Genomic DNA, 24,707 nt, shown 5'->3' on the forward strand with positions numbered 1-24,707 from the left:
AATACCAAATGCATTCTAAAAAATCTAAACAGAAATATATGCTTCTGGAAAGTGGTATAAACTACCAGATTGTTATCAGAGATGAAGAAAGTTATCTGGAAGTGTCACTTATACTGACTTGAGAATAGTTATCAGTAATAAACAACATGAGATCTGTTACAGAACAAGCGTATTCTGTTCATAAAAGCTATATAAGGAAGATTCTGTGTCCCAGCTACAGAGGCTATATTATCAGCTCTTTATAGTACACTTGAAATAGAGCCCTGTGTAGCTCTGGTTTGAAAGCCTCGGAAAAACTATTGAAATGGGTTATAAGGGAGAACTTAAGAGGCATCTTAATTGAACAGATTTCAAAAAATATCCTTCTTCTTCGAAATAATTAATGGACAGAGCTACTAGGCATTCCTACTTCAGGAAGACTCGAATAGTGCACGTTTTGTTTCAGCTATAATCCTAGGAACTCGGTCATTTCACCTTGGCGCTGTAGAAATATTTTTAATATGCTCCTTTTCCTGTAAAAACAAGCAAGAGAAAAGCTGGAAGAAATCTCTTCAATGCCAGCCAATGTGCCTAACAAGGAGGCTCCATAAAGCAGCTTTCCTACTGTGTTTGCAAGAAACTGCATGGGGACTTGCAGCAGACAGTTTAAATGGTCATTGTCTTGAAGTAGTAAGGCAGAGCAAAAAGTAAACTTGCTCTGTGGACAGAACAGAAGATGGGACCCATCTAACTGTAGCAAGTAGTGACTGTCTGAGTTGTGCAAATTTTCCAAACCCTCATGATGTGGAGAGAATAAAAAAATCCACCTAGTATCCATGATACTGTTGGCTTGAGACCACAACCCATTGCTGCTTAGGTATCCTATGGCAGGGGCCAAGCTCCCAGAGTGATATCAGTGCCAACAGTCAGACTTCACATCTAAGTTCCGTCAGTACTCAAAATCATAGCAGCAATTCCTAATATTGTATTTTCCTAAAGGTGGCAAAGCAAGTTGGAGGAGAATAAATGTAAAGGGAATCTGGAGCTGACACTAGTTCCCCATTGATATATAGGTCAATGGCTCAGCCTAGCCTTTTGATTCCCGCTTCACTCCTGGCCCTCTTGAGCACAATCAAAGCCAGCCTAAACCCATCGCTTGCCTATCAGGAGAGAACTTCTCCCCTCTCCAAGGAAGTTCCAAATCAATCTGGAGGAGACAAATTCATAAACACAAGTCTACATAAAAATTAACCATGAAGTAACATTCTCAGAGAAATATCAGTGCACTTGAACTTTTGATGTCAGAAAGTTGCAACACCTTAAATCCTGCAGCAGTGCTCCGGCCAGGTTTGTAAATACTGCTTAGGCGACCTGTGACATGAAACAGATCGGAGGATTACTGGAAGAGAAGCATTCTTTGAAGTGTCCAATGGTGAAATATGGCACTTTACTTCTACCACACCATGATTACTAACGGAGTATGTTTCATCTATATCTCTAATAAGTACCTCTTCTTTTGTGTATTTATTTATTCTTATTTTGCTCTAGTGTTTTTCTTTCCTGCTGAAAAGGAGCTATCTAAGAATGTGACAGCCCACCAGCTGAAATACCAGCACACATTCCCTGCAGTGCGACTGTTTTAGATACAATCCTCCACAGTCTGTTCAAGCAAGAGCTTGAGAAAGGAATTCAGCTACAGATCTTGCCTTTGCAGAATCATCTCCCAGCCACAGGCTCGGTGTCTGGATGGAGATACTGAGTGGTGTCCCCCAGGAGTAAGTGCTGGTGCCAATACTCTTTAATATCTTCATCAATGACACTGACAGTGGATTAGATTGAACCCTCAGTAAGTTTGCTGATGACACCAAGCTGTGGGGGGCTGTCAACACACCAGAGGAATGGGATGCCATACAGAGGGACCTAAACAGGCTTGAGCAGTGGGCCCAGGTGAACCTTATGAGGTTCAACAAATCTAAATGCAAGATCTTGCACCTGGGTCAAGGCAACCCCCACTACCAGTACAAGCTGGGGGATGAAAGCACTGAGCACAACCGTGCTAAGACCTTGGGAAACTAGTGGATGGGAAGCTAGAATGAGTCAGACATGTGCCTTCACTGATCAGAAAGTCAACCATATCCTGGGCTGCATCAAAAGAAGTGTGGCCAGAAGGTCAAAGGAGGTGATCCTGCCCTTGTACTTCGTGCTGGTGAGACCTCACCTGGAGTACTATGTCCAGATGAAGAGTCTTCATTACAGGAGAGACACAGAACTGTTGGAGTGTGTCCAGAAAAGGATGACTGTTTACATAGCGACAGGACAGGGCGGAATGGTTTTGAACTGAGACAGGGGAGATTTAGGTTAGATATCAGGAGGAAATTTTTCAGTCAAAGTGTGGTGTCACACTGAATCAGGTTGCCCAGGGAGACCGTGGATGCCCCATCCCTGGAGGCATTCAAAGCCAGGCTGGATGTGGCTCAGGGAAGCCTGGTCTGGTGGCTGGCAACCCTGCCCACGGTAGGGAGATTGAAACTAGATGATCTTTGAGGTCCTTTTCAACCCAGGCCATTCTATGATTCTATAGTTCTACACATTTTTCCAAGTTTGGTCTCTGCGTCTGTTTCTTTGCTGCAGTAATTCTTTTCAGTAAGTTACATGTTACTGTAACTCAACTGCTCCCTTCCGACATTCTTCCAGAAGCTCTGGATGAGCGCTCTACATCCCAACTAACTTACTGACAAGATGCCTTTGGCCCAGGCTTAATCTTTCTTTCTTTCAAATTAATGCCTCTCTCTCTGTTGGCACCAGACCTTCATTACCTGCATACAGAGAATCCTACAGAAAGCCTGTGCTGGTTTCAGAGACAGAGATGAGAATAGAAAGCAAGTATTAAAAACTGCCTCCATCAACAAACTGTTTCATTCAAGTTGGATTTTGTGCTTATTAAGATTTCAAGATGAGATTATGTTCGTCTTTTGCAAAAGGGTTATGTTTATATAATAACCCACATCACTGTGCGTTTGCTGCTGAACTTGTAAAGAACATCAAAGCAATGAACTGGCAGAAATCACTGGCTAAATCCTAGGAATCCGAGTTTTTTGAAGTATTCATTACTTGGCAGCTGTGGCTTCTCCTGCAGGTGCAGAAAGAACATTTTCTTTAAGTCAATTTATTCATCTAGCCCAATTCAAAGACTATTTCACTCAATGCTGAGAAAGTCTTTGGTTGTTAGATACAGAAAACGCATTTCCAATTTACGGATAAAAACTAGACAGCAGTGGATGAGGTCGAGTCCAAGGAAGATTTAAAGTCATTAGAATCCGTCAGTTCTGTTACTAACTGGAAAAAATCTGCATTTATCAAAATGTCTTTGAATTCAGTTTTTAAAATGTCTTCAGCATTTTTAAGGAAGCTTTGTACACTGATTTGATTCGTAGTATTTGCAATTCTAAAATTTAACTTCATCCCTTCCAGACAGAGTGGTACATTCTGTAAACAAAAAATAACCTATGAGAAAAAAAAACAACAGCCAGAGGCTAAGATTAAGTAAATGAGACTGGATAATACAGAACTTTCTGGCTAATAAAACAAGTCTAGATGCTATGCACAAGCCATAGTTCTTCATGAGGATGCATAACTAGCAGTTACTGATTAAAAAGACTGAAGTATGAAAATGTACAGCAAGGACTTAAGCTAGCACATCAGCAGCATTGCAGCATAGCTTTACAGCAAACATTCCCTAAGAGCTGTTGCTGAGGTGGGAATACAAAACTTACCCAACCATGCCACACTGATAAAGTATAAAGCTGCAAGATAACTGGAACTCCTGCTTGAAGGCACCATTGGTAACTAGTTCTCCTATTGCTGCATTTATTTTAATGGTTCGTGTTACAAAAGAAAATGTTATTTGTTTCTTGACAATGTGCACTGCACTAAAGATGAAGCAAGGTCTTCCACAGCATAAGCCACTGCCATGAATTGAGCATCAGGGCCAGGGTAACTCCAGTGCCCAGCTCTGGGCAGGAAGAGGAAAGTGGTGTAGGGGAGGCAGATCAGATTGAAATGAACACAGGAGAGAGCACCAAGATCTAACTGGTGCTCCTGCAGGGGAGGGAGATTTCTCTGTGGGGACAGAGAGGGAAGTGGGGTTTAGCCTAATCATACCCCACAGCTGAGCATTCATTAGGCTGCAGAATCATGAGGGTGTGAGCTGTGTGATGAAGGGCACCAGAGGAGCACCACTGAGATTTCTGCTATCTCAAGGAGGGCTGCAGGCTATTTTATTTCATAAGCAGTTTGACAGCCAGGAGAAAGGTGGAGCAAGAAGGCAGCAGGATGCCTTGGTGAAAGCTAAGGAATCTGTGAACTTGGATGATAAGGTGCTAATCGCATGGCACTGGAGGTCATGAAACTAGCATTCAGACTAGCCAGCAGCCACAATGCCTTCAGGAGCCCTCTTCCCTTTGGCTCTGCAAATTGGCTCCCCAGGGATGCTGATGCAAGCTTAGTGCAACCTACACTGCAAAAAAATAAAACAGCAAACCATCATGGCACTGACTTTGGCTAAAGCCAACAGCCACCTGCTAACACAGTGCTGTGGAGCATCACCAGCCTGCAGTTCTGCGGGGCCATTGCTAGAGGGAACTGGAAGTAAAGGCTGAGTTTTCACTAATGGAACTAATGGACAGAAAGAACATTATTTCTGCCAAGTTATCCTACACATGGAAACACCTTATTTTTGGGAGCTATTCAAGAAAATTAGACAAGCATTTTACATGAAGTTGTTAGTACTTACAATAATGAAAGAATCACAGGTTATTTCACAGCAATATTTCTAAAGGAATATGTGTTTGTCTGAGTAACCTGAGCAAGTTCATCTGAACCAATCACTGTTCATTTGCACCCTTGAAAACTTGACAAAGCTGTGTGTACAATTTTACACATTGGCTGAAAAATCCTCTAACATGTAAAGGTAGGTTTCATTCAGCGCCTTCTTTCAAATAAGACTTTGTTTCTTATAAAGTGAGGAAGATTCCAAAGTCATGCAAGAAAACCTGCTTTTTACCCTTGTTTTCACTTGGTAGAAGAAAAACAGAACTGAGACGCTGCTTGTAAAAAAATGCAAACTGACTGTGTGATGGAAATTATGAAATGAGCTACTGGATAAGATTGTGTTTGGAGTAGCATTTTCTTCTCTTCCTTCCATCTCTTCCCATGACAAACTTCAGATAATGACTTCCAGGACAGCAGCCCTCCCTTCTCAGTGCTTCCTCCCTTCTCAGAACCTTCCTTTTGATAAGCAGGGCTGAGGACAACACCAGCATGTCAGAGCTGCTATCCCAGCTCCAATCCCCTGCAGCACTCCCAGCCAATTAAGGAATCACACAGCCAGGTTCTCAAGAGTGAGCAGCACCAGCCCAGCCATACTCCATCTCTGGGTCAACACCACTACAACCTCCGGAAAATCCCACCATCAAAAATGAACCTCAGGCACATCACTAACCATCAACATCCTGAAAATATAAGCAAAAGGCTTTGGTCAAATAATTCCTTAGGAGCGGCTTTCATTAATCGCAACCAAAATTTCATACTGTTATACCCTCTATACTACATCACATTTGATGCACATTGGAAAAAAATCTACACAGCAGAGGTAGGAAAACTGATGGCAGTCATAGGCCAGCATAAATGTTTCAGTCCTTCAGCAGTAGCTCTGTTTTCACTGACACAGACACAAACACAGAGGTAGATTATTCACAGAATGTCTCAAGCACAAATACTTCTTATCCTGTTAGGCGAGGGAATAATCCAGCATGGAACAGAACTGGAAAGCAGACAACAATTTAGCGTATCTACTGCTTTCAATCCATTTCCTCATGAGCATTCAAAAAAACGTGTACTCAAAGCTGAACAGGTCAAAATTAATAAAATTACGAACAAACACATTCAAACAATGTATGTTTTTCCTTTCTGCAAAACTGACACACATCATCATGCAGACAAAAAGATTTGCTATTGTCATTTTCCCTCAACGTTAATATTTCTTCCAAACCAAAGTAAACAGTTTGAATCCATTAGTGAAGATCTTCTGTTTCTTTTGTTTGCATCATCCCTCAGTTCAAACTGAGGCTTTCTACCAAATAACATTTTTCATACACCGGAACACTCCTGTTGTGATGTTCAGTCAGGGCCTAAACAGTCCCATCAAACGCTTGCCTCATATAATGCAGAACATTATATACATATATAAATTCCCCATTCCAGAGGAAAGAAAGAGAAAGCTCACCCTAAAATCTAGCTTCAAAATTGGCTAAGCTTGTATATATTTTTTTTGTATTGTACCTTTTTTATCCTGAATTTGTTGAATGTCTGGAATATTTTCAATATTAGGGTATTTCCCTTCCCTACCTATAGAAATACTTTAAAAATTCTCCTGGATTACTCAATTACCACGTGGATCACATGAAAGGGCTTAATACAGCCTTTTTATTTGCTATTTTTTCCCCATCAAATTGTCCTCTGAATGCTAATAGAGAAACACTGCATAATGTCATGTATTTCCTCCTTTCTCTTCATTATGAATTCTTCAGGCATTACAGTATTCCAAGTGTGCCTTCCCTGTTCCTGATGTAGAGCTCTCTAACCATTACCACCATCTTCACCACCCTTGTATCAGATAACAAATGCTGGCAAGAAATTCTGCAGCATAAATATCGCTCAATCACAACAATGACAAGACCTTCATAACAAAGATCAAAACCTTTTATAGCTTCAAAGATGGGCCAGTGCTGCCTGGTGATCAGCACAAACACTCTACGTTTTCACACGGCATTTTATTGCTTAACTCCTTGCCCACTGTGACCTCTCATTACTAACTCTGATGTGGGGACAAATTGGTCATTTTTACCACAGGGAGGTTAGTTGAAAGATTAACTTTAGATGACTTTTACTCCTATGCCAGAAACTTTCAAATGTCTTTTGTAAGATGTTTTTCTATCTTCCACTGGCTTGACTGGAAGCAGGATTTGTTCTTTCGGCTATTGTCGAACCCATTTTGGTTTGTAGAGCACCAGTTTTTATTCTGTGACCTCTTGTAGTTTGGATAGCAAACACAACAGTTTAGGGCACGACCCAAAGCATGCTGATGTAAGTGGAAGAATTCACATTGACTTCAATGATCTTTGGTTTGATGCCTAAATAAACTAAAAGACATAACCGCTACTTAGTTAAAAATAGTAATGCTCTTGAGACCTCATAAAGTTTTTAGGAGTGAGAAGCATTCAAATCAAAAGATAAATTTCCACTCATTGCTAAGGATCCTATGAACAGCTGCCATTGATAACCACAATGACCCTTCAGTAAACTTGCAATCTGCATGACCTGCACACTCAGACATCAGACTGTGTGACTTGCATGCAAAAACCAATGAGAAATTACAATCGCCATAGTACTTAAAGAGCAGTAATAAGAACTCGCACGATTCTGCTTTGCTGTTTACAAAGCACTTTTCAAGACTATCTGCTATGAAAAATGCGCTTTACGGCCATCTGATCTCTTAATATTTGAAAGTCCTTGCATACAAGAAAAAAGATATAACTTGATAAAAATAAAAGGAACAGAGATTTCATTTCTCCGTGATAAATCAAAAGGTGATAAAAAATCTTCTGAAGGAATGTGTCAGAAAGCTCTGCTCTTAAAAGCATCCCAGAACTTTTCCATGTTCTCTTCCCACTTATTTAAATGCCTTCCTACATACAGAAACAACGCATCTGTTATGCTAATGATGTCTGCATGTTCTGTGGAATAAAAGCACAAATTCCCCGCCCCTGTAACCCATTTTTAAAATGAAATGTCTGCATATTAAAGAAAAAGCTTTCAAAAATCAAGAGGAAGCCATACCTCCTGTAAGCCACTAAGTTATCTCGGACACACTTTATTGTGAATCAACAAGAATAATTTACTTATTGGCGTTTTCCCACAGCATGCTCGATTCGACTGAACTAATATTATTAGTTTAGTTACATTTTCCTTTTGTTATTTTCAGTACACATTACTAAGTCCAAATCGGTGCCTAAATCCTCTCTCAGATGGAAAGGCAAATTTCTGATTGTTTCAAATTTCTTTTAGGTGTTTCAATTAAAACCCTTATAAAGCCCTGACAGCATAGCTGGTGGCTACGTGTTGGCTGATAGGATTTGTGATAGTGATTTGCTGTTATAATTCGATATGTGATGAGGTAGCTTGGCAGGTGTGGGTAACTTTCTCGCCAGAGGTCTGCCCCGGGAAGACAGGCCAGCTAATAATGTAGAAATTAGAACATTTCAAACCAGATCAGGCTTACTGCTATAGAAATAGTCATTAATCTGAATTCACCACTGCCAAAACTTTCAAAGGCTGAGCAGAAACCAAAATCACCACCTCAGAACGAATCCTGCAGTGGCTGGAAAAAAACAAACAAACCAAAGAAATGTATTTTATGTCAGTAATTAACATTCGTAAAGAAAACCTTACATTAAGCAAAAAGAAAAAAAAAAATAAGTGCATGGAAATAATTGGTTACTATGAAGTGAAGAAAATACATTTATCTGAGATTAACTCCATGTCAAGTTTGGAGACTTGAAAGACTGCCAAGTGTCCGGGCATACATATTTTACCACTGAAGTATGCTTTTGTTTCTGAATGGCTGAGCCCCCCGAAATGATGTAATCCCCAGCGGAAGACTGACAGGCCTTGAGATATTCCAAAAACACAGATGACACACAAAATAGCAAGTAATCAGTGTAACTGTATTGTGTGTTATCCTGCAAGAATCCAGCCACATAAAGCTAATGCACAGATAACAGCATTGCTTTGAGCAAAGCAGGAGTGGAACGTCACAAAGATTTTTACAATGAAGAAATCATTCTAGAAGGACAATTAGCTACATGGGTGGAGGGAAGAAAGATGGAGGGGAACATATGCCTTTCATAATTAGGAGCTCCGATTATACTGTAGCCGAAAGGGATTTTTTACATTTTAAATCTGATTACATTTCAGAATGAAACACTAATTGGTATTTCTGCAGCCTGTTTGAAGAGAACCTCATCTGCTTAGGGAGGGGGAAAAACAACAAAAGCCAGTGACCTTCATACCATCTATGCCAAGTACTTTTGCCTGAAGTATTCATGGTCTCTCCCCGCTTACTGAAGCTATCTCTGGGAATAAATGCTCTATGATTCATCCCAGTTTATCTCCTCAAAACCAGGAAAGATGTACTAGTGGATAATCCAGAATCCAACAGATATTATGTACAAAAAAAAGCACATCTGCCGCAAAGAAAAACAAACCAAGTGGTTCTTTCTACTTTTACGAGAAACAAACTGCAGAAAGTTACTGGTGCAGAAAACACATAAGGTAGCACCTCAAACCCAGCATCAACGAGCTGGTTGGGTAGGGAAGGCATGTGTGCATGAATAGGTGCAGAAATACCCAATTACTGCAAAATAAATGGCACAATGTACTTCCAGTTTCTATCCGACTGCCAGAATCACAGCAGTGCTGGAGAAGCAGATGGAAAATGGAAGCAAAAACAACAATTCTCACCTCTTGCCTCATAAAAACAGCTGTAAATGAGTATTATCCCTTCTAGATGTTGCCTTTTGAAATATATGCCATATAAATGTGTATTTTTGGCACAGAGAAATGGCTCCTAAGACAGAAAAACTAAGAAGGAAACACCATGAATGTAACTCAGGTGCCATTAACTAGAAGTAAATATCCAGATCTTAAGACAATTAAAGTGTCAGTGAAAAGGGATGGCTTTTATTATAGAACTATTTGTGAAAAAAGAAGAGATCTGCAGAATGTGAAGCAAAGAGAAAAGCACAAATAAACAACCATGAACTGGAGTAAAGCAGCACCCAGCCTTGGCAATCTGACCTTCATGGATGAAGCCCCAGAAGGCACATTAAGTACAAGGAAGCTGACAGGGAGCCAAGGAACAGTTTAGGAGGAGATAGATGAAAAGAGCCAAGGGAGGACTGGATCCATGTGGGTGATGGAGAGAATGAGGGAAGAACTGGGGCAGAAGCAGTAGAAGTAATAACAGATGAGTAGGGAGGAATATGAGAAGGATGGTGGGGAAAAAAAAAAAGAAAAAAGAAAAAAAAAGAGCACTAAGCATGAAAGAACAAAGAAGCCAAAGGAAAATAGGCAGGAAATCTCAATCTGAATCAATTGTTCATAAACCTCAGTACTCTCTTGCTCTCAAATACCTACAAAGCCACCTGGCATGTTTACTGGCTGCAGAGGTATCCAACCTCTGCATCCAGAGCATCCAACCTACAGACGCACTGATCACTGCTGCAAGGAACAGACAGCTCTGGTGTGCAGCCAAATTATTTGAACTTGCCAGTAAAAGAAGTATCATTCTCTACACTGAAAATGTTATTTCAGCTTTTAAGTGTTTTGTTTACTTACTTTGAATACTATGGGGAAAGCATCAAAGGAACAACAGCGGGTATGTGAAGCCAGGCACTCAAATGTTAATGCCTGCCAGAATTCTGGTTCCCCAGCATGGATAACATCAAGATATGGATGCAGTTGATTAGCCTGTGAGATTTCTTCAGCCAGAGGATTCCTGCCTCACTCAGCACACAAGATTTGCAGGAATATGAGAGAATATAGAGAACATGTCAGAAAGGGGAAGAAGATAAAATGACGAAGAACTGGGCTCTCTCTGACTTCTTATTTATGGACACTGGTAGCAAGGCTCTTTCCAAACATTTATATGATTACATTTACCCATCTGGAGCCTTTCTTCTAATAAACCTCCTTCAAGTTACCACAAGGGTACCTGTGCCATGTCTATATGTTCTCTAATAGCTCAACATTTTAAGAGAACATAAGGAAGAAAGGCAGAAATCCCAACGGGATCATGGCATGTCTCTGGAGAATATTGGTGTATCCAGAGACACACATTACAAACATTACTTTCCTGTTCCGAATAAAGGAAAGAATGGAAAAAAAAAAAAATCCTTAGGCTCTGATCTGTCCAGAGACACACTAATATTCATTAACCTGGGCTGCTCTTGCCTGGTGCACCAGCAGCAGCACTTATTTGTGGCTAAAGGATTCTCCAAAGATGGTTTGGTTATTCTAAATTCATCTTTCTCTTCTTCTGCTTTACTTGAAAGTCATGTGGCTGCATCAGGACAAATGGTGTACAGATATCTTTACAATAGATAAGCACACACAGCACCAAAAAGCAAAGCCAGAAGCACCTGAATAAACCAGAAAGTCCAGGACATGTATCCACGTATTCCTCACACTAACACAAATCTATGGAAGCCAATTACATATCTGTATAGCTTCAGAGTAAACGAATGCATCTAATTGGCTATGACTGGCTGTTACCACCTCTCATCAGGCATGTATTTCTACAATAATGTTTATTTTAATGAATAAAAAGAGAAATTAAAAAAGAGTTAGACATCTGGTTGTAAACTATCCTAAGTGGTGTATACAGCTTTCTAACATTATGTAAGACACAAACATTCCTCTGTTCTTCACACAAAGCTTTTAGTTAATAGAAATCATTCAATCCAGTTTTACAAACATTTCTTTCCTTGTCCAACTAAAGGATATCCAGGAAAGAATGGGGAAAAAAGAAATCCTTAGGCTCTGATATGTGAACTTTCCTGCCTCACCAGACCACAGTCCCAGCGTCTGCAAAACAGAGCAGGGGGGTCACAGAAAATGTAACCTGACCTAAACTTTAACCACCAGAGGTGGCTTTAATTCAGCTATAAAATATATAACTAAACAAGAACAAATAGGGAGAAAGGGAACACGAGAGCACATTCCGCATGTTGATTTAAAATACATGACCACGACAGATCTGTCTGTAAGGTTTGTAAGCAAGGGCTGAGTAACTAAGAAGAGATTTGTGAAAAAGCTTTCATTTAAACAAGATCACACTTTTAAACTTCTGCAGCACATGGCAATATTTAGATGCTACTGAAACCAAAACAGCAGAGCACAATTCTTCTAAGGACAGTTTTAAATGGCAAAGCTCTATTAGTAAGGTTAGCAGATCAATGAAAGCATTTAATCCTGTCTATCCTCTTACATCTGCCTTGATCTACAGATCACAATAGCTTGATCTGTTCCTTAAGCTTCTTCACCTCAGCACTGCTCTAAGTAGGAGGAGCACTGGCTGCTCTCATGCTGATTTACATAGATGAAGAGCCTGACCTTTAATTACAGTACATGTGAAAGCAAATTATCTTGATTATACTGGGAAAATGAAAATACAACCCCCAGAGCCAAAAGCTCGAGATGAAGCAGGGAAAAAACAGAGTATGCAAAGTAGTGAGGTGTGTAGGCATATTCAAGTGATGCGTATTTAAGCCATACACTGTTGAGTATTTATTAAATTCTGTAACTTCATTTAAATGTGATTTTTATTTGTCCTTACTATAAGGACAGAATTCAACCCAATAAAACATCATGGAAAGCATGAGAGAATAACAGGCACCGTTGAGCTGGCAAAAATAAATAACTAAAGCTGAAAGTTATTCCTCCTTGTCCCAGCAGAGGCATTGCTGCCTGTCCTCGTGTGTTGCCAAGGGGGCAGCTTCAAGTAATCACCAACCGATGCATTGCTCAGAATGGGTGTGTCAGATTGAGCACATAATATGGCGTTTAAAATAAATGCCAGAAGGACAAAAACTATAGCAGGATACTTAGAGAGCACCACAAGAAAGCACCACGAGTTAACAAATTAAAACGTTACAGTCTACAGTAAGCACTTCAACATTTGTGTCTGTGCACTTTGTGTCATAGGGGTGGTGACCACAGACAAGGCTTTTCTTTGTTTTTTTTCTTTTAAATATGTAATCTGATGGTTATTTAATACTTCACCATTTCTCGTTTGCCAGGCTTGGGCGTGCTCTGCAAAACAGCAGGAATTTACACATAATTTTACAATATGCCAAAACTTGAATGTTTTGCAACGAAGTGACTTGCATGGAAAGATGAAATAATTTCATTTCGACACACAGAAGGGCACCTTTTAAAAAGTTCCCTGATTCCAAAGCAGTTTCTGTTTTCATTTTATGCTTAAAGCAAAGGGACATTCAACGTTAGGAGCATCCTCTCAATGCTGTTGGATTTGCATGCTGAAAAATACCACAAATCATTAATGAAAATTGCACCATATCAGTTTCCTGTTTCAGTTGGCTGTCTTGCTAAGTTGGCAAGAAGTCAGAGGCCTGCAGAGCTGCAGGCATATGTCTCATGTTAAAAAAAAGAAAAAAAAGACTTCATGTTATAAACACTTCAATGAAAATTACTATCCAGTTCGGAGCCAACTGAGCCAGGTGCTGAAGACAAAATAAACAGGCAACATATGAAAGCTTAAGAAGAAGAAAAAAAAAAAGAAACAAAGAAAAAAGAAAAAGAGAGAAAGAGGAAAAAAAAAAAACAACAAGAAAAAAGAAGAAAAGAAGAAAAAATGAGGAAAGAAGAAGGAAAAAATGCAAAATGGAAGAGAATAAAATGGGAAAAAAGAGAAAAAAGGGGAAAAAAAGGAAAACAAAAGTAAAAAAGCTCAGCCACTGGAGCTTCCATTGGGATGGTCTACCATGCATTTCAGTGTACACTGTGAAACACAACTGAAATATCCCTGCATGTGTACAAAGCAGCCTGATATCCTAACAGCTACTTAGTACATATTTGTAACACTGATTTTTAGGACAGGCCTGATTTTTAAGCCATGCACAATACATATGTATGTAAGTTAAGATTCTATCTGGAAAACAGCTTTTCTCCCAAACAGCTTACCAGAAACCCTCTGCGTCACTTGCTTACTCAATGGGAAATGCTCCAGCACCAAGGCTGTGTCATCTCTTCCCTCAGTTCCAGAGACAGAGCAGGCCCCAGAGCATGGCACCAGCACTGCAAAGCCTAAAGTCTGCAACAGCTGACATGGCTGGCTCGTCACCCTGGGGTTTTGTGCAGAAATGGAAAAAAGCCTATAAAAAGGTCGCAGCAATAAGTTACAGAGGTCTTAAAGAGTTCAAGGGTCTTCAGCAGGAAACGATTTTGCTGTTTGCGTAAATGAGGTACCACATCGCATATGTAAGATAACATTTTTTCCCCTTTGCTCTCTTATCATGAAGCAAAGAACCAAGATGCCCAAGCAGTGGAAACATCTGCAGGTTAGACTGCACAAGTTGCAGCTCTGATGCAGCTCTGGTCATGCAGGCAGGCAGCAGCATTCCTCATGTTTTTCTTGTGCCCCTGGCAGGACAAATGCTAGTCGTCCTCCAGGGCTTGTGCTTTGCAAATACTTTCCACTGGATCATGGCCAAAAGGCACCAAGAAAATAACGCAGATACTAAGAGGCTGTCTTCATGCTTAGTGTTACGCAGAGCCCCTTCCAGCCAGAGGGAGGGCTGTTTGTGCTGTCTAAAGAATCAGCTGGGGCAACAGGAAAAAAAACATCCTGAGCAACAAACTCTCATTTTCAAAGTGGGGCGTAAATGGTTTGGGATTCATTTGGCTGTAGTTATAATCTCTGTGGCAGGATAAAACTATATAGCTACAGTAGCAGAGCATACATGTGGTCATACAGTAATGCCAGAAGTAAATGCTCCTCCAGGAGTGCCTGGTCTGGGACATAACCATCCTTCCCTGGAGGGATAGAGGCAGACCCTGAAGAACACAGCTTGTATTCCATACAGCAGCAGCCTAACCTGCAGGAAGGCTTATTTGCCATTTAAGTGGAAGACAAAGCTTCCTTGCTAATATTATGCAGGAAAATGGCCTTTTAATGTCAGGGACAAGAAGCTAATAAGTATTTTGAAGATTAGCTTGTTGATCCATTCAAAATGTTCAGCAATTCAATGCTGTTGAGGTATCCACCCCATCCTCTGTAACCCCCTCTATGAACTCCTAACATAAACAGTTTAGTTTATAGCCCCTAGCTGTGGTGGGGAGCTGATCCCTATCTGCTGACCCTGCTGCAGGCAGCCTCCCCCACACAGGGAAGCAGGAGCCGTCCTGGCACCAGCCCTGTGCCCCACATAAGCTGCAGGGCTGCCCTGAAGGACTCAGCATTAGCACCTTACTCCTATCTTCTGCACAGCCAGCCAGCAGAAATACGGAGAAACTGAAGTATGAACAGGCAAAATGAGAGCTCAGGAAGGCCTGGAAGACAGCACAGCTTAAGACTCCCATAAATCTTCAACATAAAGAGCTGAATAACTTTGAATTTCTTGCATTATGCTCTTTTGCAAACTTAGAAGAGACAGTTTTTTGTTTAGATCTTTCTTCCTTTTCCTGAAGTCACAACAAAAATTCGTTTGCAACTTGATTTTGCTTTGGATAAACAGGGACCAGTGATATTTCTCCATAAATACCTTTCCTACATAGAAATATGGGATTAATTCTCCTCTAATTTGTCTGCATGTTGCTGTTAAGAATGTGTTCAGATTCTAAGAACGGGGAAAAAAAAAGTCTTGCAGTAAGATGAGTTAAATTCTCAATTAAGGGCAAAATGAAAAAAGACTGATTTATTATTATTATTATTATTATTATTTCATAATCACTACCTCTTTTACTGATTCTGTTGTGAAACCCATGGATAATTCAGAAATAAGCTATAATACAAGGCTGCCATAGGACTAGCCCTTCACTGAACTATTTAGCAGACACTTTATCCGTGTCACAGAAGTACTCTCGATAAAAGCCATTATTGTGAAATAAAGTAGAAATTCAAATGATACAGATGCTGCTCTTGGATCTGACTGTAGTGGTAGTCTCAGCATATTTTCCTGAACTGCAAGGGATCAATTAGCAATAATTGAGCCGCATCTCTGATGCGAAAAAGTGAAAGGCTTGCTGTGTCCCTCGAGAGGGGGATTCAATCACGATCGGAAAGGCTACATTATAAGTTCAACAAAAGAAATGCTTTTGTAGCTGCCTGCCTAGCAGAGAACCAGGTTTGGGAAGTTATTGTTTCTAAACAGCAGCAAAACCAAGGATGTGGCAGAACAAAAAGCAAGCATTTCTGTTTTCTCCTGATCTAGTAATAAACATGCTTGCTGCAAAACAGGTATTGATTTTAGGATTTGCTTGGAGTATGAGGCAATGGTACCTTCAAGTAGCCTACATACAGAAGCAGAATACTCCAGATAGACTGGACCAGCTGAAAACATACATTTTTGATAGTGTCATGGCTCTGTTAGCCTGACTTCTGTATGTGTTTTGTACGCATGTGGGTACAAAGCTCTACATGGATATTTACATGACCACATGAATGGATTAGATGATAAAATAAATAGGATATTTTACAACTTGCTTTTTTTTGTTGTTTTTAATGACCGCTAATAAGAACCCCCCAAAACACCCCTACAACCAACATTCTGTTGAAAAGCATCATTATTCCATTCTGGTTTGGTCTATTCTTCTGTTTCCCCTCCAATTTGTAACATTCTGCTGGAAACAGTGATGAAGAACATATGTCTGCGGTAAATTGCACCCATGAGAAATCTTGGAACTGTTACATTCAGTGTTATTACCCAAGGCAGTAAGATAGTCTGCCACAAGACGTGTTATTTAACAGTTCTGTCAAACACAACAACACAAACATATTTTTAGGCTATTATGCATGCAAAAATTATTGCCTTCTTAAGTCTCGTTGGGTCACTAATGTGTTGCATTTTGATTTTAGTTAACAGTGTCAAGATACTCCTAGTGCTTCAGAGAAGTAAGGTGTTACATAAATGCAAAACGTTGTTGCAGTGCATATATTTTAGAAAACATATGTTCAGGCAATGGTAAGGCTGAGAAGCCTAACACTCAAAAGCCAGGAAATGGCAAGTGCTTATGCATCTTGCACAATAGAAGCTTACGCAAGTGCAGCATCTTAGCATGTTCTCAGGAGCGCTACAATAACCTGGGCTCCCTCAGGGAAATCTGTTGCGTCCAGCTATCCATATACACAGGCTTCTCTGAGAATTCCTTTCTTTCCCACTGCTGCAGATATTAACCCAGTCACATTAACACAGACACAGTACAAACAGCCCTGTGTGTACTGCTGAGCATCTTTTGGGGCAGCAGCACTAGCTCTACTGCAAGGCAGTCACATCACTGAACGTTTCCTGAGGGCATAAGCTGAGGCAAGTTGAGCAAGTTTATACTTAGCAAGTATAACAGAAATAGAAGATGCCTCAAGTACACCCAGCTATTATTTTGACTGATGGCTTGACCTCAAAACCTTAATAAAGAAGAAAAAAAAAAAAAAACACCAAAAAAACCTAAACAAAAATCCAACCATTGTATTGTATTATTTTTCCAGTGAATCTGAGGGAGCAACAAAAGAAAATACAAACGTGTATATGTCAAGATTGCACACCTCCCATGCTTTGCAGAGAAAAGGAAAGCAAAATGCAGCGGTGCAGAGCCACAGCTGAGATGTGGCTTTTAATTTCATCTCAAATTGACCAAGTATCTAAAAGCAGTTTTAGTAGAGCGTTAGGTCCAAAACAAAGCTGAGACATCAGGCAGAAGGGATACGGGGAAGTGGAGGACAAAATCCTCTCTGGTCACAGAAACGTAAACACTAGTATCTGAAAACATATATAACACTTTCGTTCTTTATGTTCCAAAATGAGCCAGAAAAAGCTGAGGGTGCCAACTTCATGGATTGCAAACTGAGACTCTGTGAAAGACACTTGCTGAGTATCTCATGGAGAATGTCACTTACTTGTTAATGTTTACACTGCATGTGGAAGAATAACTGGAGCTGTGTCTTTCCGGTTCTCCATGGCATTCAGTCCATACAATAGGAGCAGCAATGGCTCATAGAAAATACACTATGTAATCTTGAAACTGTGAACAACACACAGGAGTCAAATTATGGTTGCATGGGAAATGGAGTTACTGGTATTTCTCAACTCTGAAGTGCTTGGCTTTGCAGACTAAATAGTACTACTTTTGTATGCCTTTCTAAAGGCAAAAATGATTTTTGCTATCTGTCGCTACAACAAGAACTATCCAGTCATACATCATTAGTGGTGCTTGAAACTTAAACCTGCAGCTCTGCTTTCCTTTGAGCTACTCAGTGAGAGCAGCTGTGCTGCAGAGAGCAGAGCCAATGTTGAGGAACTGCAGGCTCACTTGGGAGCCTGAAGCTGAGAAGCAATCCAACTGCACACATCTTGTATCTACCCAGTACCCTGGCTTCATTTTCTGGCCTGTCAAGTCCAATTTAACACTATTCCCTTATTTATCTTGATGGAACTCTCAACATAAAAGACTGTGAACATTTTGCTGTGTTCTACTCATGAATGAGAGGCTGCAAGAATTACTAAAATCGATTTTGGTTCAATTCACCCATTCACTTTAGTGACCATTTTAAGAGCAACAAAGGTTTACTTTTGTTTCTGACAAAGTAAAATGCTGGGAGAACACTGTATGTCCAGAACACGAACAATCCAGATCTGCAACTGCTGCTGACTTGCAGAGCTGGACTGAATTAAGGAAAATGGCCCAGCTTGTGGCTGCTAACAGGAACATTTGGGTGTGTAGTTCATAGCACATCTAAGACTGCTCATGTTTCCTCGGTCAGTCTTCTCAATTTTACTGTTCAGCAAATACAGCAATTTACAAATTCAGCAAATTCCACCACTACTGAGAAAACAAGCTATTGGATGAGAAAAGGCTTGAAAACTACTGAAGGCATATTCCTGGAAATTCCATTTCATAGCTCCCTATCAGGACAATCCTTATTTTTAGTAATAGAAACAAGTTTTAATTACTATTATTATTATCTTTTCTTTTATGCATAAGTCAAAAGAACTAAATCAGATGTAAAAACAAAGAATGCTGATGAACCAACGGAAGTGTGCAAGCAAGGAGTAATACCATCTCCCACTTGTACAAAAAGCACAGATATGGTTTTCCTAAACACAGAAACAGAAATGGTAGACTGCAAGGACCTGGCTGTGTTATTACGTTAACTTTGTAACATACCAACGACACGCTTAGTCAAAAACCATCCACAAACTAAGATTCCATAGTGAGTCTGGCTGAAATGGAGTTAAATTTCTTCTCAGCAGCCCCTATGCTGCCATGTTTTGGACTCGTGGCTGAAACAGTATTGATAACACATGAATGTTTTGGCTGTTGCTGAACAGTGTTTGCACAGTGTCAAGGCTTTCTCTTCTTTCCCCATTCTTCCTCCCCAGCAAGTAGGATGGAGTGAGCAAGAGGCTGAGAAGTAATGCAGCTGTCTCAGGTGGCCTGAGATGGCCAAAGGGATATTTCATACCACCCAATATCATGTTAAGCAATAAAAACAGGGGAAAGAAGATGATGACAGAGTTTTGGCTACAGTTTGGAAACTGAGTGGGCATCAGTCTGCCTGTGGGAAGTGAAGCCTTTGCTTCACTTGTTGCTTTTCCTTTCTTTCCTTCACCTACTGAACTGTCTTTTACCTTGACCTACAAGTTTTCATGGTTTTGTTCTTCCTGTTTTCTCTTGCCATACAGCATGAGGGGAAGACAAGAAGGAGTGAGAGGTCTTGTGGTTGCATGATTGCTAGCTGGGGTCAGCCCTCCATATATATATATGCATTAAAATATATATGTGTGTGTGTGTCTGTGTGTGTGTGTATATCTTCCAATGTTTAAACTCTCCAAAGCAGCCCATACAAATCATAGATGTGATAACTCAGAATGTTATAGTCAGATGCCCCAAATAACAAAACAAATACTAAGACAAAAGGAGATAACTGCTTTGCCTCACACACTGCATTTCTAACAGCCAGACAATTACGTAAAAACAGATAATTAATTTTATTCCATCAAACAAAGAATTTTTGTGCTGAAATATTCATTCCCATGTTTCTTTTCTTGGAAGCTGAGCAAGAGCACTTAGATGTTCAAACTTTTACTCAGGAAATGATCACACTGGAAATCAAGCACAAAAGTATATTCATAAAATAATAGAATTATTAATAGATTATGCAACATAACACAAGCACAGCATGTATTTTTATTCCCATCTGTGCTTTCAATTACATAAACTGAGACCACCAGGGAAAGCAACAAGGGAAGCCTCTATATAGACAGAGATGTGGCTTCACTTTGGCACTTGACAAGTTTCTGAATTCCAAATATTCTCCCACTTTTCTTAGGCACAACAAACAGAAACCGACAGATGGTGATCAAAAACACAGAGAATTAGAGGGAGAAGGGTAAAATATGAACAGAAACTTTTCAGAAGGAGGGGTTGGACCGCACCTGGAAAAACACCATTAAATTGCAACTGAAACACCATGTAGTGGATAAGGTGTGCAGTCCATATTGAAAACCAGGAGAATGAAAGTCAACAAAAAGCATGAAATACCACCAGGCACATAAAGCTACAGACTTCAGGCATTGCAGTGAGGAGTATTAAAACATTAGAACAGTGCAAATATGGCTGAAATGCCCATTCTACAATAAAAATCTTCTAATATTTACAATATTTTATACACAAAGCAACAACAGACCAGTCAGAACACATCTGCACTCTGAAGCAGAAGTGTCCACTGGGAATATCAGCAGAATAACCAACAGCAAACTAATCCCAACACCCTTGAGATTCCTCGCTTGAACAAATTCTTGGCAATGGCTTTCAATTATAAGCTCCTCACAACATTTTGATTTACAATTGTATGCTCCCTATCTCAAAGGTGACCTGGTCAATGACCAGCTCACTATTAGTAAACACGGAGAGAAGTGACAGCAGGAAGTAGAGATCACATCCGCTACTCAGATATGCCTTGCTCAAACCATAGGTCACTCATTTAAATGATTTTTTTTTAGCATTATTTTTCCAATTTTTCTTTTTAACATGTGACATTGGCAGCAAGAGGCCAGGGCTTTTCTATCCTGTGAGCACTCACCTAAAAAAAGGCTTAGTGTGCTATTTTTAAAGGCTAATGTTCATGTTGTTTCAGCAAAAAGCTTAATGTTGGTTTTAGACACATTTCTTCTTTTATGCCAGACAGACCAGCTCCTAGCATTCACAAAACAACTGTGGTTCACTGAATACGTTTCCAGAATTAATTTTGACTTCCCAGGGTCAACTTTACACTGATCAATGAAAGAAACTGTGGAAAAGATTACCTTAGAAAAACATACAAACTTAGCCAATCTCTAACAAAAAGAATAACTTGTAGAGCTTTCATCGGACTCAGCACTATTCAGGCACCGCTTGTCAGTATTTGGCATATATGAACATTGGAGATGGAAAAAATCTACAGGAAATCTTCATGCTGACTCACATACTCTCTGCACCACAGGCAAGTCAAGTTGCTTTTACACGCTCCTCCTAGTTCCCACGTCTAACACCACCCAAATCTTCACCACATAAGCAGAATCTTACCTGTTATTTTCTGCAACAAAGGAGACAGCTCTGGTTCATCACAAATTGCCTTGACTAGAGCCTTCTTCACTTCTTCCTCAGCTCTGTCCAGCTCTTCTCCATTTTTAATCTCTCCAACCACAGAATACATGTACACCAACAAGATCAAGAAGTCCTCACAGGTATAATCATCTTTCGTCCTCTCACTGTAAGACTTGATCATTGGCAGTAACTGGTTCAACACGCTGGGCATTTCTGACTCTCCAATAGTCTGCAAAACAGAAGGAAGACTATGTCAAATTGACCCTATAGGGCTTACCAGTTAGCACTGGACATACCAGTGCCTGCATCTGCAAGAGTTATTATTTCTGTAGCGATATGGCCTAGAAGAGGAGTCCTCAGTCTGTCAAGGAGAGAAGTGAACAGGGGATATGACTAAAGCTAACAAAATGACAGACATGGTGAACAAGCTCACTGTAGAACTATTGCTCAACATGCGCTGCACTACAGAACTAATAGAGGATGTTGAGGAGACCAAATCAACAGGTTCAAAAAGGGACCGGACAAATTCTCAAATGATTGGCCTAAAGATGTACACTGAAAGGACTGGTGAGGGATGCATCCTCCAGCATCCCTAGTATAAGAGATGTGGGTTCCGGGAAAGTACAAGAAGATTAGTCAGCAGAAAGAGCCCAGATTTCTCTGTATTCCCTAAATAGCATTGGCTATTGCTGCCATTAGACTGTTTGTGTAGAAGGACCACTAACATTCAGAGGAAGAGACACACAAGAACATTGTATAAGGGATCCAGCTCACTCGGAACTGCTGCTATTGCTATGGTGCCTTACAGACAGAGGATGGCAGAACAAGGCCTCAGTGCTTGGTCTGCAACACGGCCTCAAACTATCTGCTGTTTCAAGGAGGATTGCTTTAGCAGATGATTTTTGCTGTATACACAGAAATAACGTTATTTAAATGACAAGAGGGAATGCTGCTTAGACATAGAGCTAATATCAACAGCAATCCAGGATTAGGCCCACCTGTGCAGCAGTAATCTCTGCCCTTAATATATTTTCAGGAAGTCCCTAAGCATGTTCCACAGCTTTCTTTCCCCAGTGGATTCCTGTCTCATTCAGTACATAGAATAGGCAGTGTTTATTTAATGAAACATTGTTCAATATTTGCACTCTCACTTGTCACCATATGGCCCGCTGACTTATCGCTGCTCAGGCAGAAAATTGATTAGTTTCCTACAAGTTTTTTCCTTGTCACTCACAATCGCAGCATCTTAGCACTTTAAAAGCCTTTAAAGATTAGATCTCCTCCATGTACCGGTAAGATGAGAGAACTGGAACACAGTCTTTTCAGAATGGATTAAACTGGCAAAAGCCCAAGGTTGAACACTTCTTCCAAATCCTGGGCCTCCTCCTTGGCCCTGACTTTGTGCTGGAACAGGGAGTTCAAAGCCCAGCTCCCATTGACTTCAATGGCTAGTGGGAACTCTCAGCACATCTGCAAATCTGACCCTGTGCTTTCAGGTCAGAAACCCAGAAAATTAGAAACAGAAGAAACCACCTGTGAAGCGTGTAGTTTGGTTTGAGTGACCAGTGTGGCTTCTTATGACAGGAGTGAGGACAGGGTGTCTTTCTCCAGGGCAGTGATCACCTGCCTTGTGTGTGCTCATTCCTCCTTCACAGCACCCTTGACAGTATCTTCTGCTGCTGCAGGGGTCATTCCCACTAAAAAACCACTCTTTGCAATGTAAGTCAGATTAATTCCCACTGCACTTCCATGCCGTGAAGTCAAAAAGGTAAAGGTCTCACAGAAAGGGAGAGCAGGAGGCTAAGAGATTGTCATAAAGTGATTGTGAGGAAACAAAGGCTGGCAGAGAAAAGGATGAAAATTTGTGTATGTTGGCATTTCCTCAGGAACTGAAATTTCCTCTTGCCTCTCCTCTGCTCTGTGGGAGGAGGAAGAAGCGTTTGCAGAGCTTTTCTGTGTCTGTAAAATGGAGACTTTGGATACGAATCCCATGATCCACAGTACATAAGACAGGGCTGGAGTTTACACACACTGTGCAGGTCCCTACCATTCACAGCCATGCAGTGCATACTATCAACAACCTGCCATCCTCGCTGCACACATACAACCACACATAAAACGTCCACACACTCCATTTCTGCTGTGAGCTGGCTTGAAGCTTGTCAGTGGGATCAGATAAAAAATGGGGTCAGTGCACAGTGAGCAAGAGGAGCACACTACAGTTGCTTGGGAAGGGAGATGTGGGAAGAGAGCAGCATGGTCCCCACACGGCAGCAGTGAGCAATGAGACCCATCCCAGAGGTCTGCAATACCACCCTCCACACTGTGCTCTTAAACCTGCAGCCAGCAAATAGCTCCATAGAAAATATGTGGGTCAATTCAAGCTTAAAGGGAAACAGTGAATATCTTATAGCCCACAGAATCTAGTCTACAAACATTTTCGGTTGTTACAGCAGTAACTTTAGACATTTTGGTCATGACAGTAGGCACCACAGCTAATAATATTCAAATAAATTCACCCTAAAGTCAAGGCAAGAAACATCCCAACATTTCAGCTGAGTCATGTTTCAATTCAGTATTACCTGCACTCTTTTTGAGAAGTGATATGTTTGGGTACATGAATTCTCAGCTGTACGCTCACACTATGAGTTTCAGATCATGTGGATGTTAAAATGGGAGAAGACAAAACTTCAAGGAATTCAGAGCTATGCAGCTACTGGGAGGAAGCCACTCAGGATGAAAAACAAGCCCAACCACTCCTAAAAATTCAAGAGCTGAAGATTAATCTACATCTGGGGTTACTCTGGAATAGACAGCAACCTTCAATCTACAATAATCTATATTCACCTTTTAAGTAGCAGTGAGCCCTATGACACGTAGCACTGAACGCCATCAGTTAGCACATCATCTGCTCCCTTTCTCCCTCCTCAACACACAAACCCTCTACTGTACCCCATCTCAGAGCATACCACAATACTAAAAGTGAGTTCTTGTAAAGGATATGCTGTCTTCAATGCACAAATCATCCAAATGCTTGGAGTGCTGAGAATGTACATGGCCACACAAACCAGACATCAACAGCTCCTGCTTCAGGGCCTGGTAGCTCCTGCAAGTGCACGTGTTCAGCATCTCAGGAAAACTTTCAAACATACATGATAAAAAAAGATTTCTGTCTAAACTTTCAGGATGATTTACTGAAGTAATGGCTAAAACTCAACAACTTAAAGCAAAAATTGCCACCTTTTATCTTCAAAGAAAAAAACGAAAGAAAAAGAAATTAAAAAGCTATA

General features: G+C 40.5%; 1 protein-coding gene across 2 annotated transcripts in view; it reads right to left on the reverse strand.

The window, feature by feature from the left end:
* SCFD2 (sec1 family domain containing 2) overlaps nt 1-24,707 on the reverse strand; it is a 181,676-nt gene that overhangs the window by 81,450 nt on the left and 75,519 nt on the right. For both annotated transcript variants that reach the window (XM_072334894.1, XM_072334893.1), the window contains exon 5: nt 21,397-21,646. In XM_072334894.1, coding sequence (XP_072190995.1) covers nt 21,397-21,646 — 250 coding nt within the window. The remainder of the gene's footprint in view (nt 1-21,396; nt 21,647-24,707) is intronic.

This window comes from Excalfactoria chinensis, chromosome 4 (assembly GCF_039878825.1).
Source record: "Excalfactoria chinensis isolate bCotChi1 chromosome 4, bCotChi1.hap2, whole genome shotgun sequence".
NCBI lineage: Eukaryota > Metazoa > Chordata > Aves > Galliformes > Phasianidae > Excalfactoria > Excalfactoria chinensis.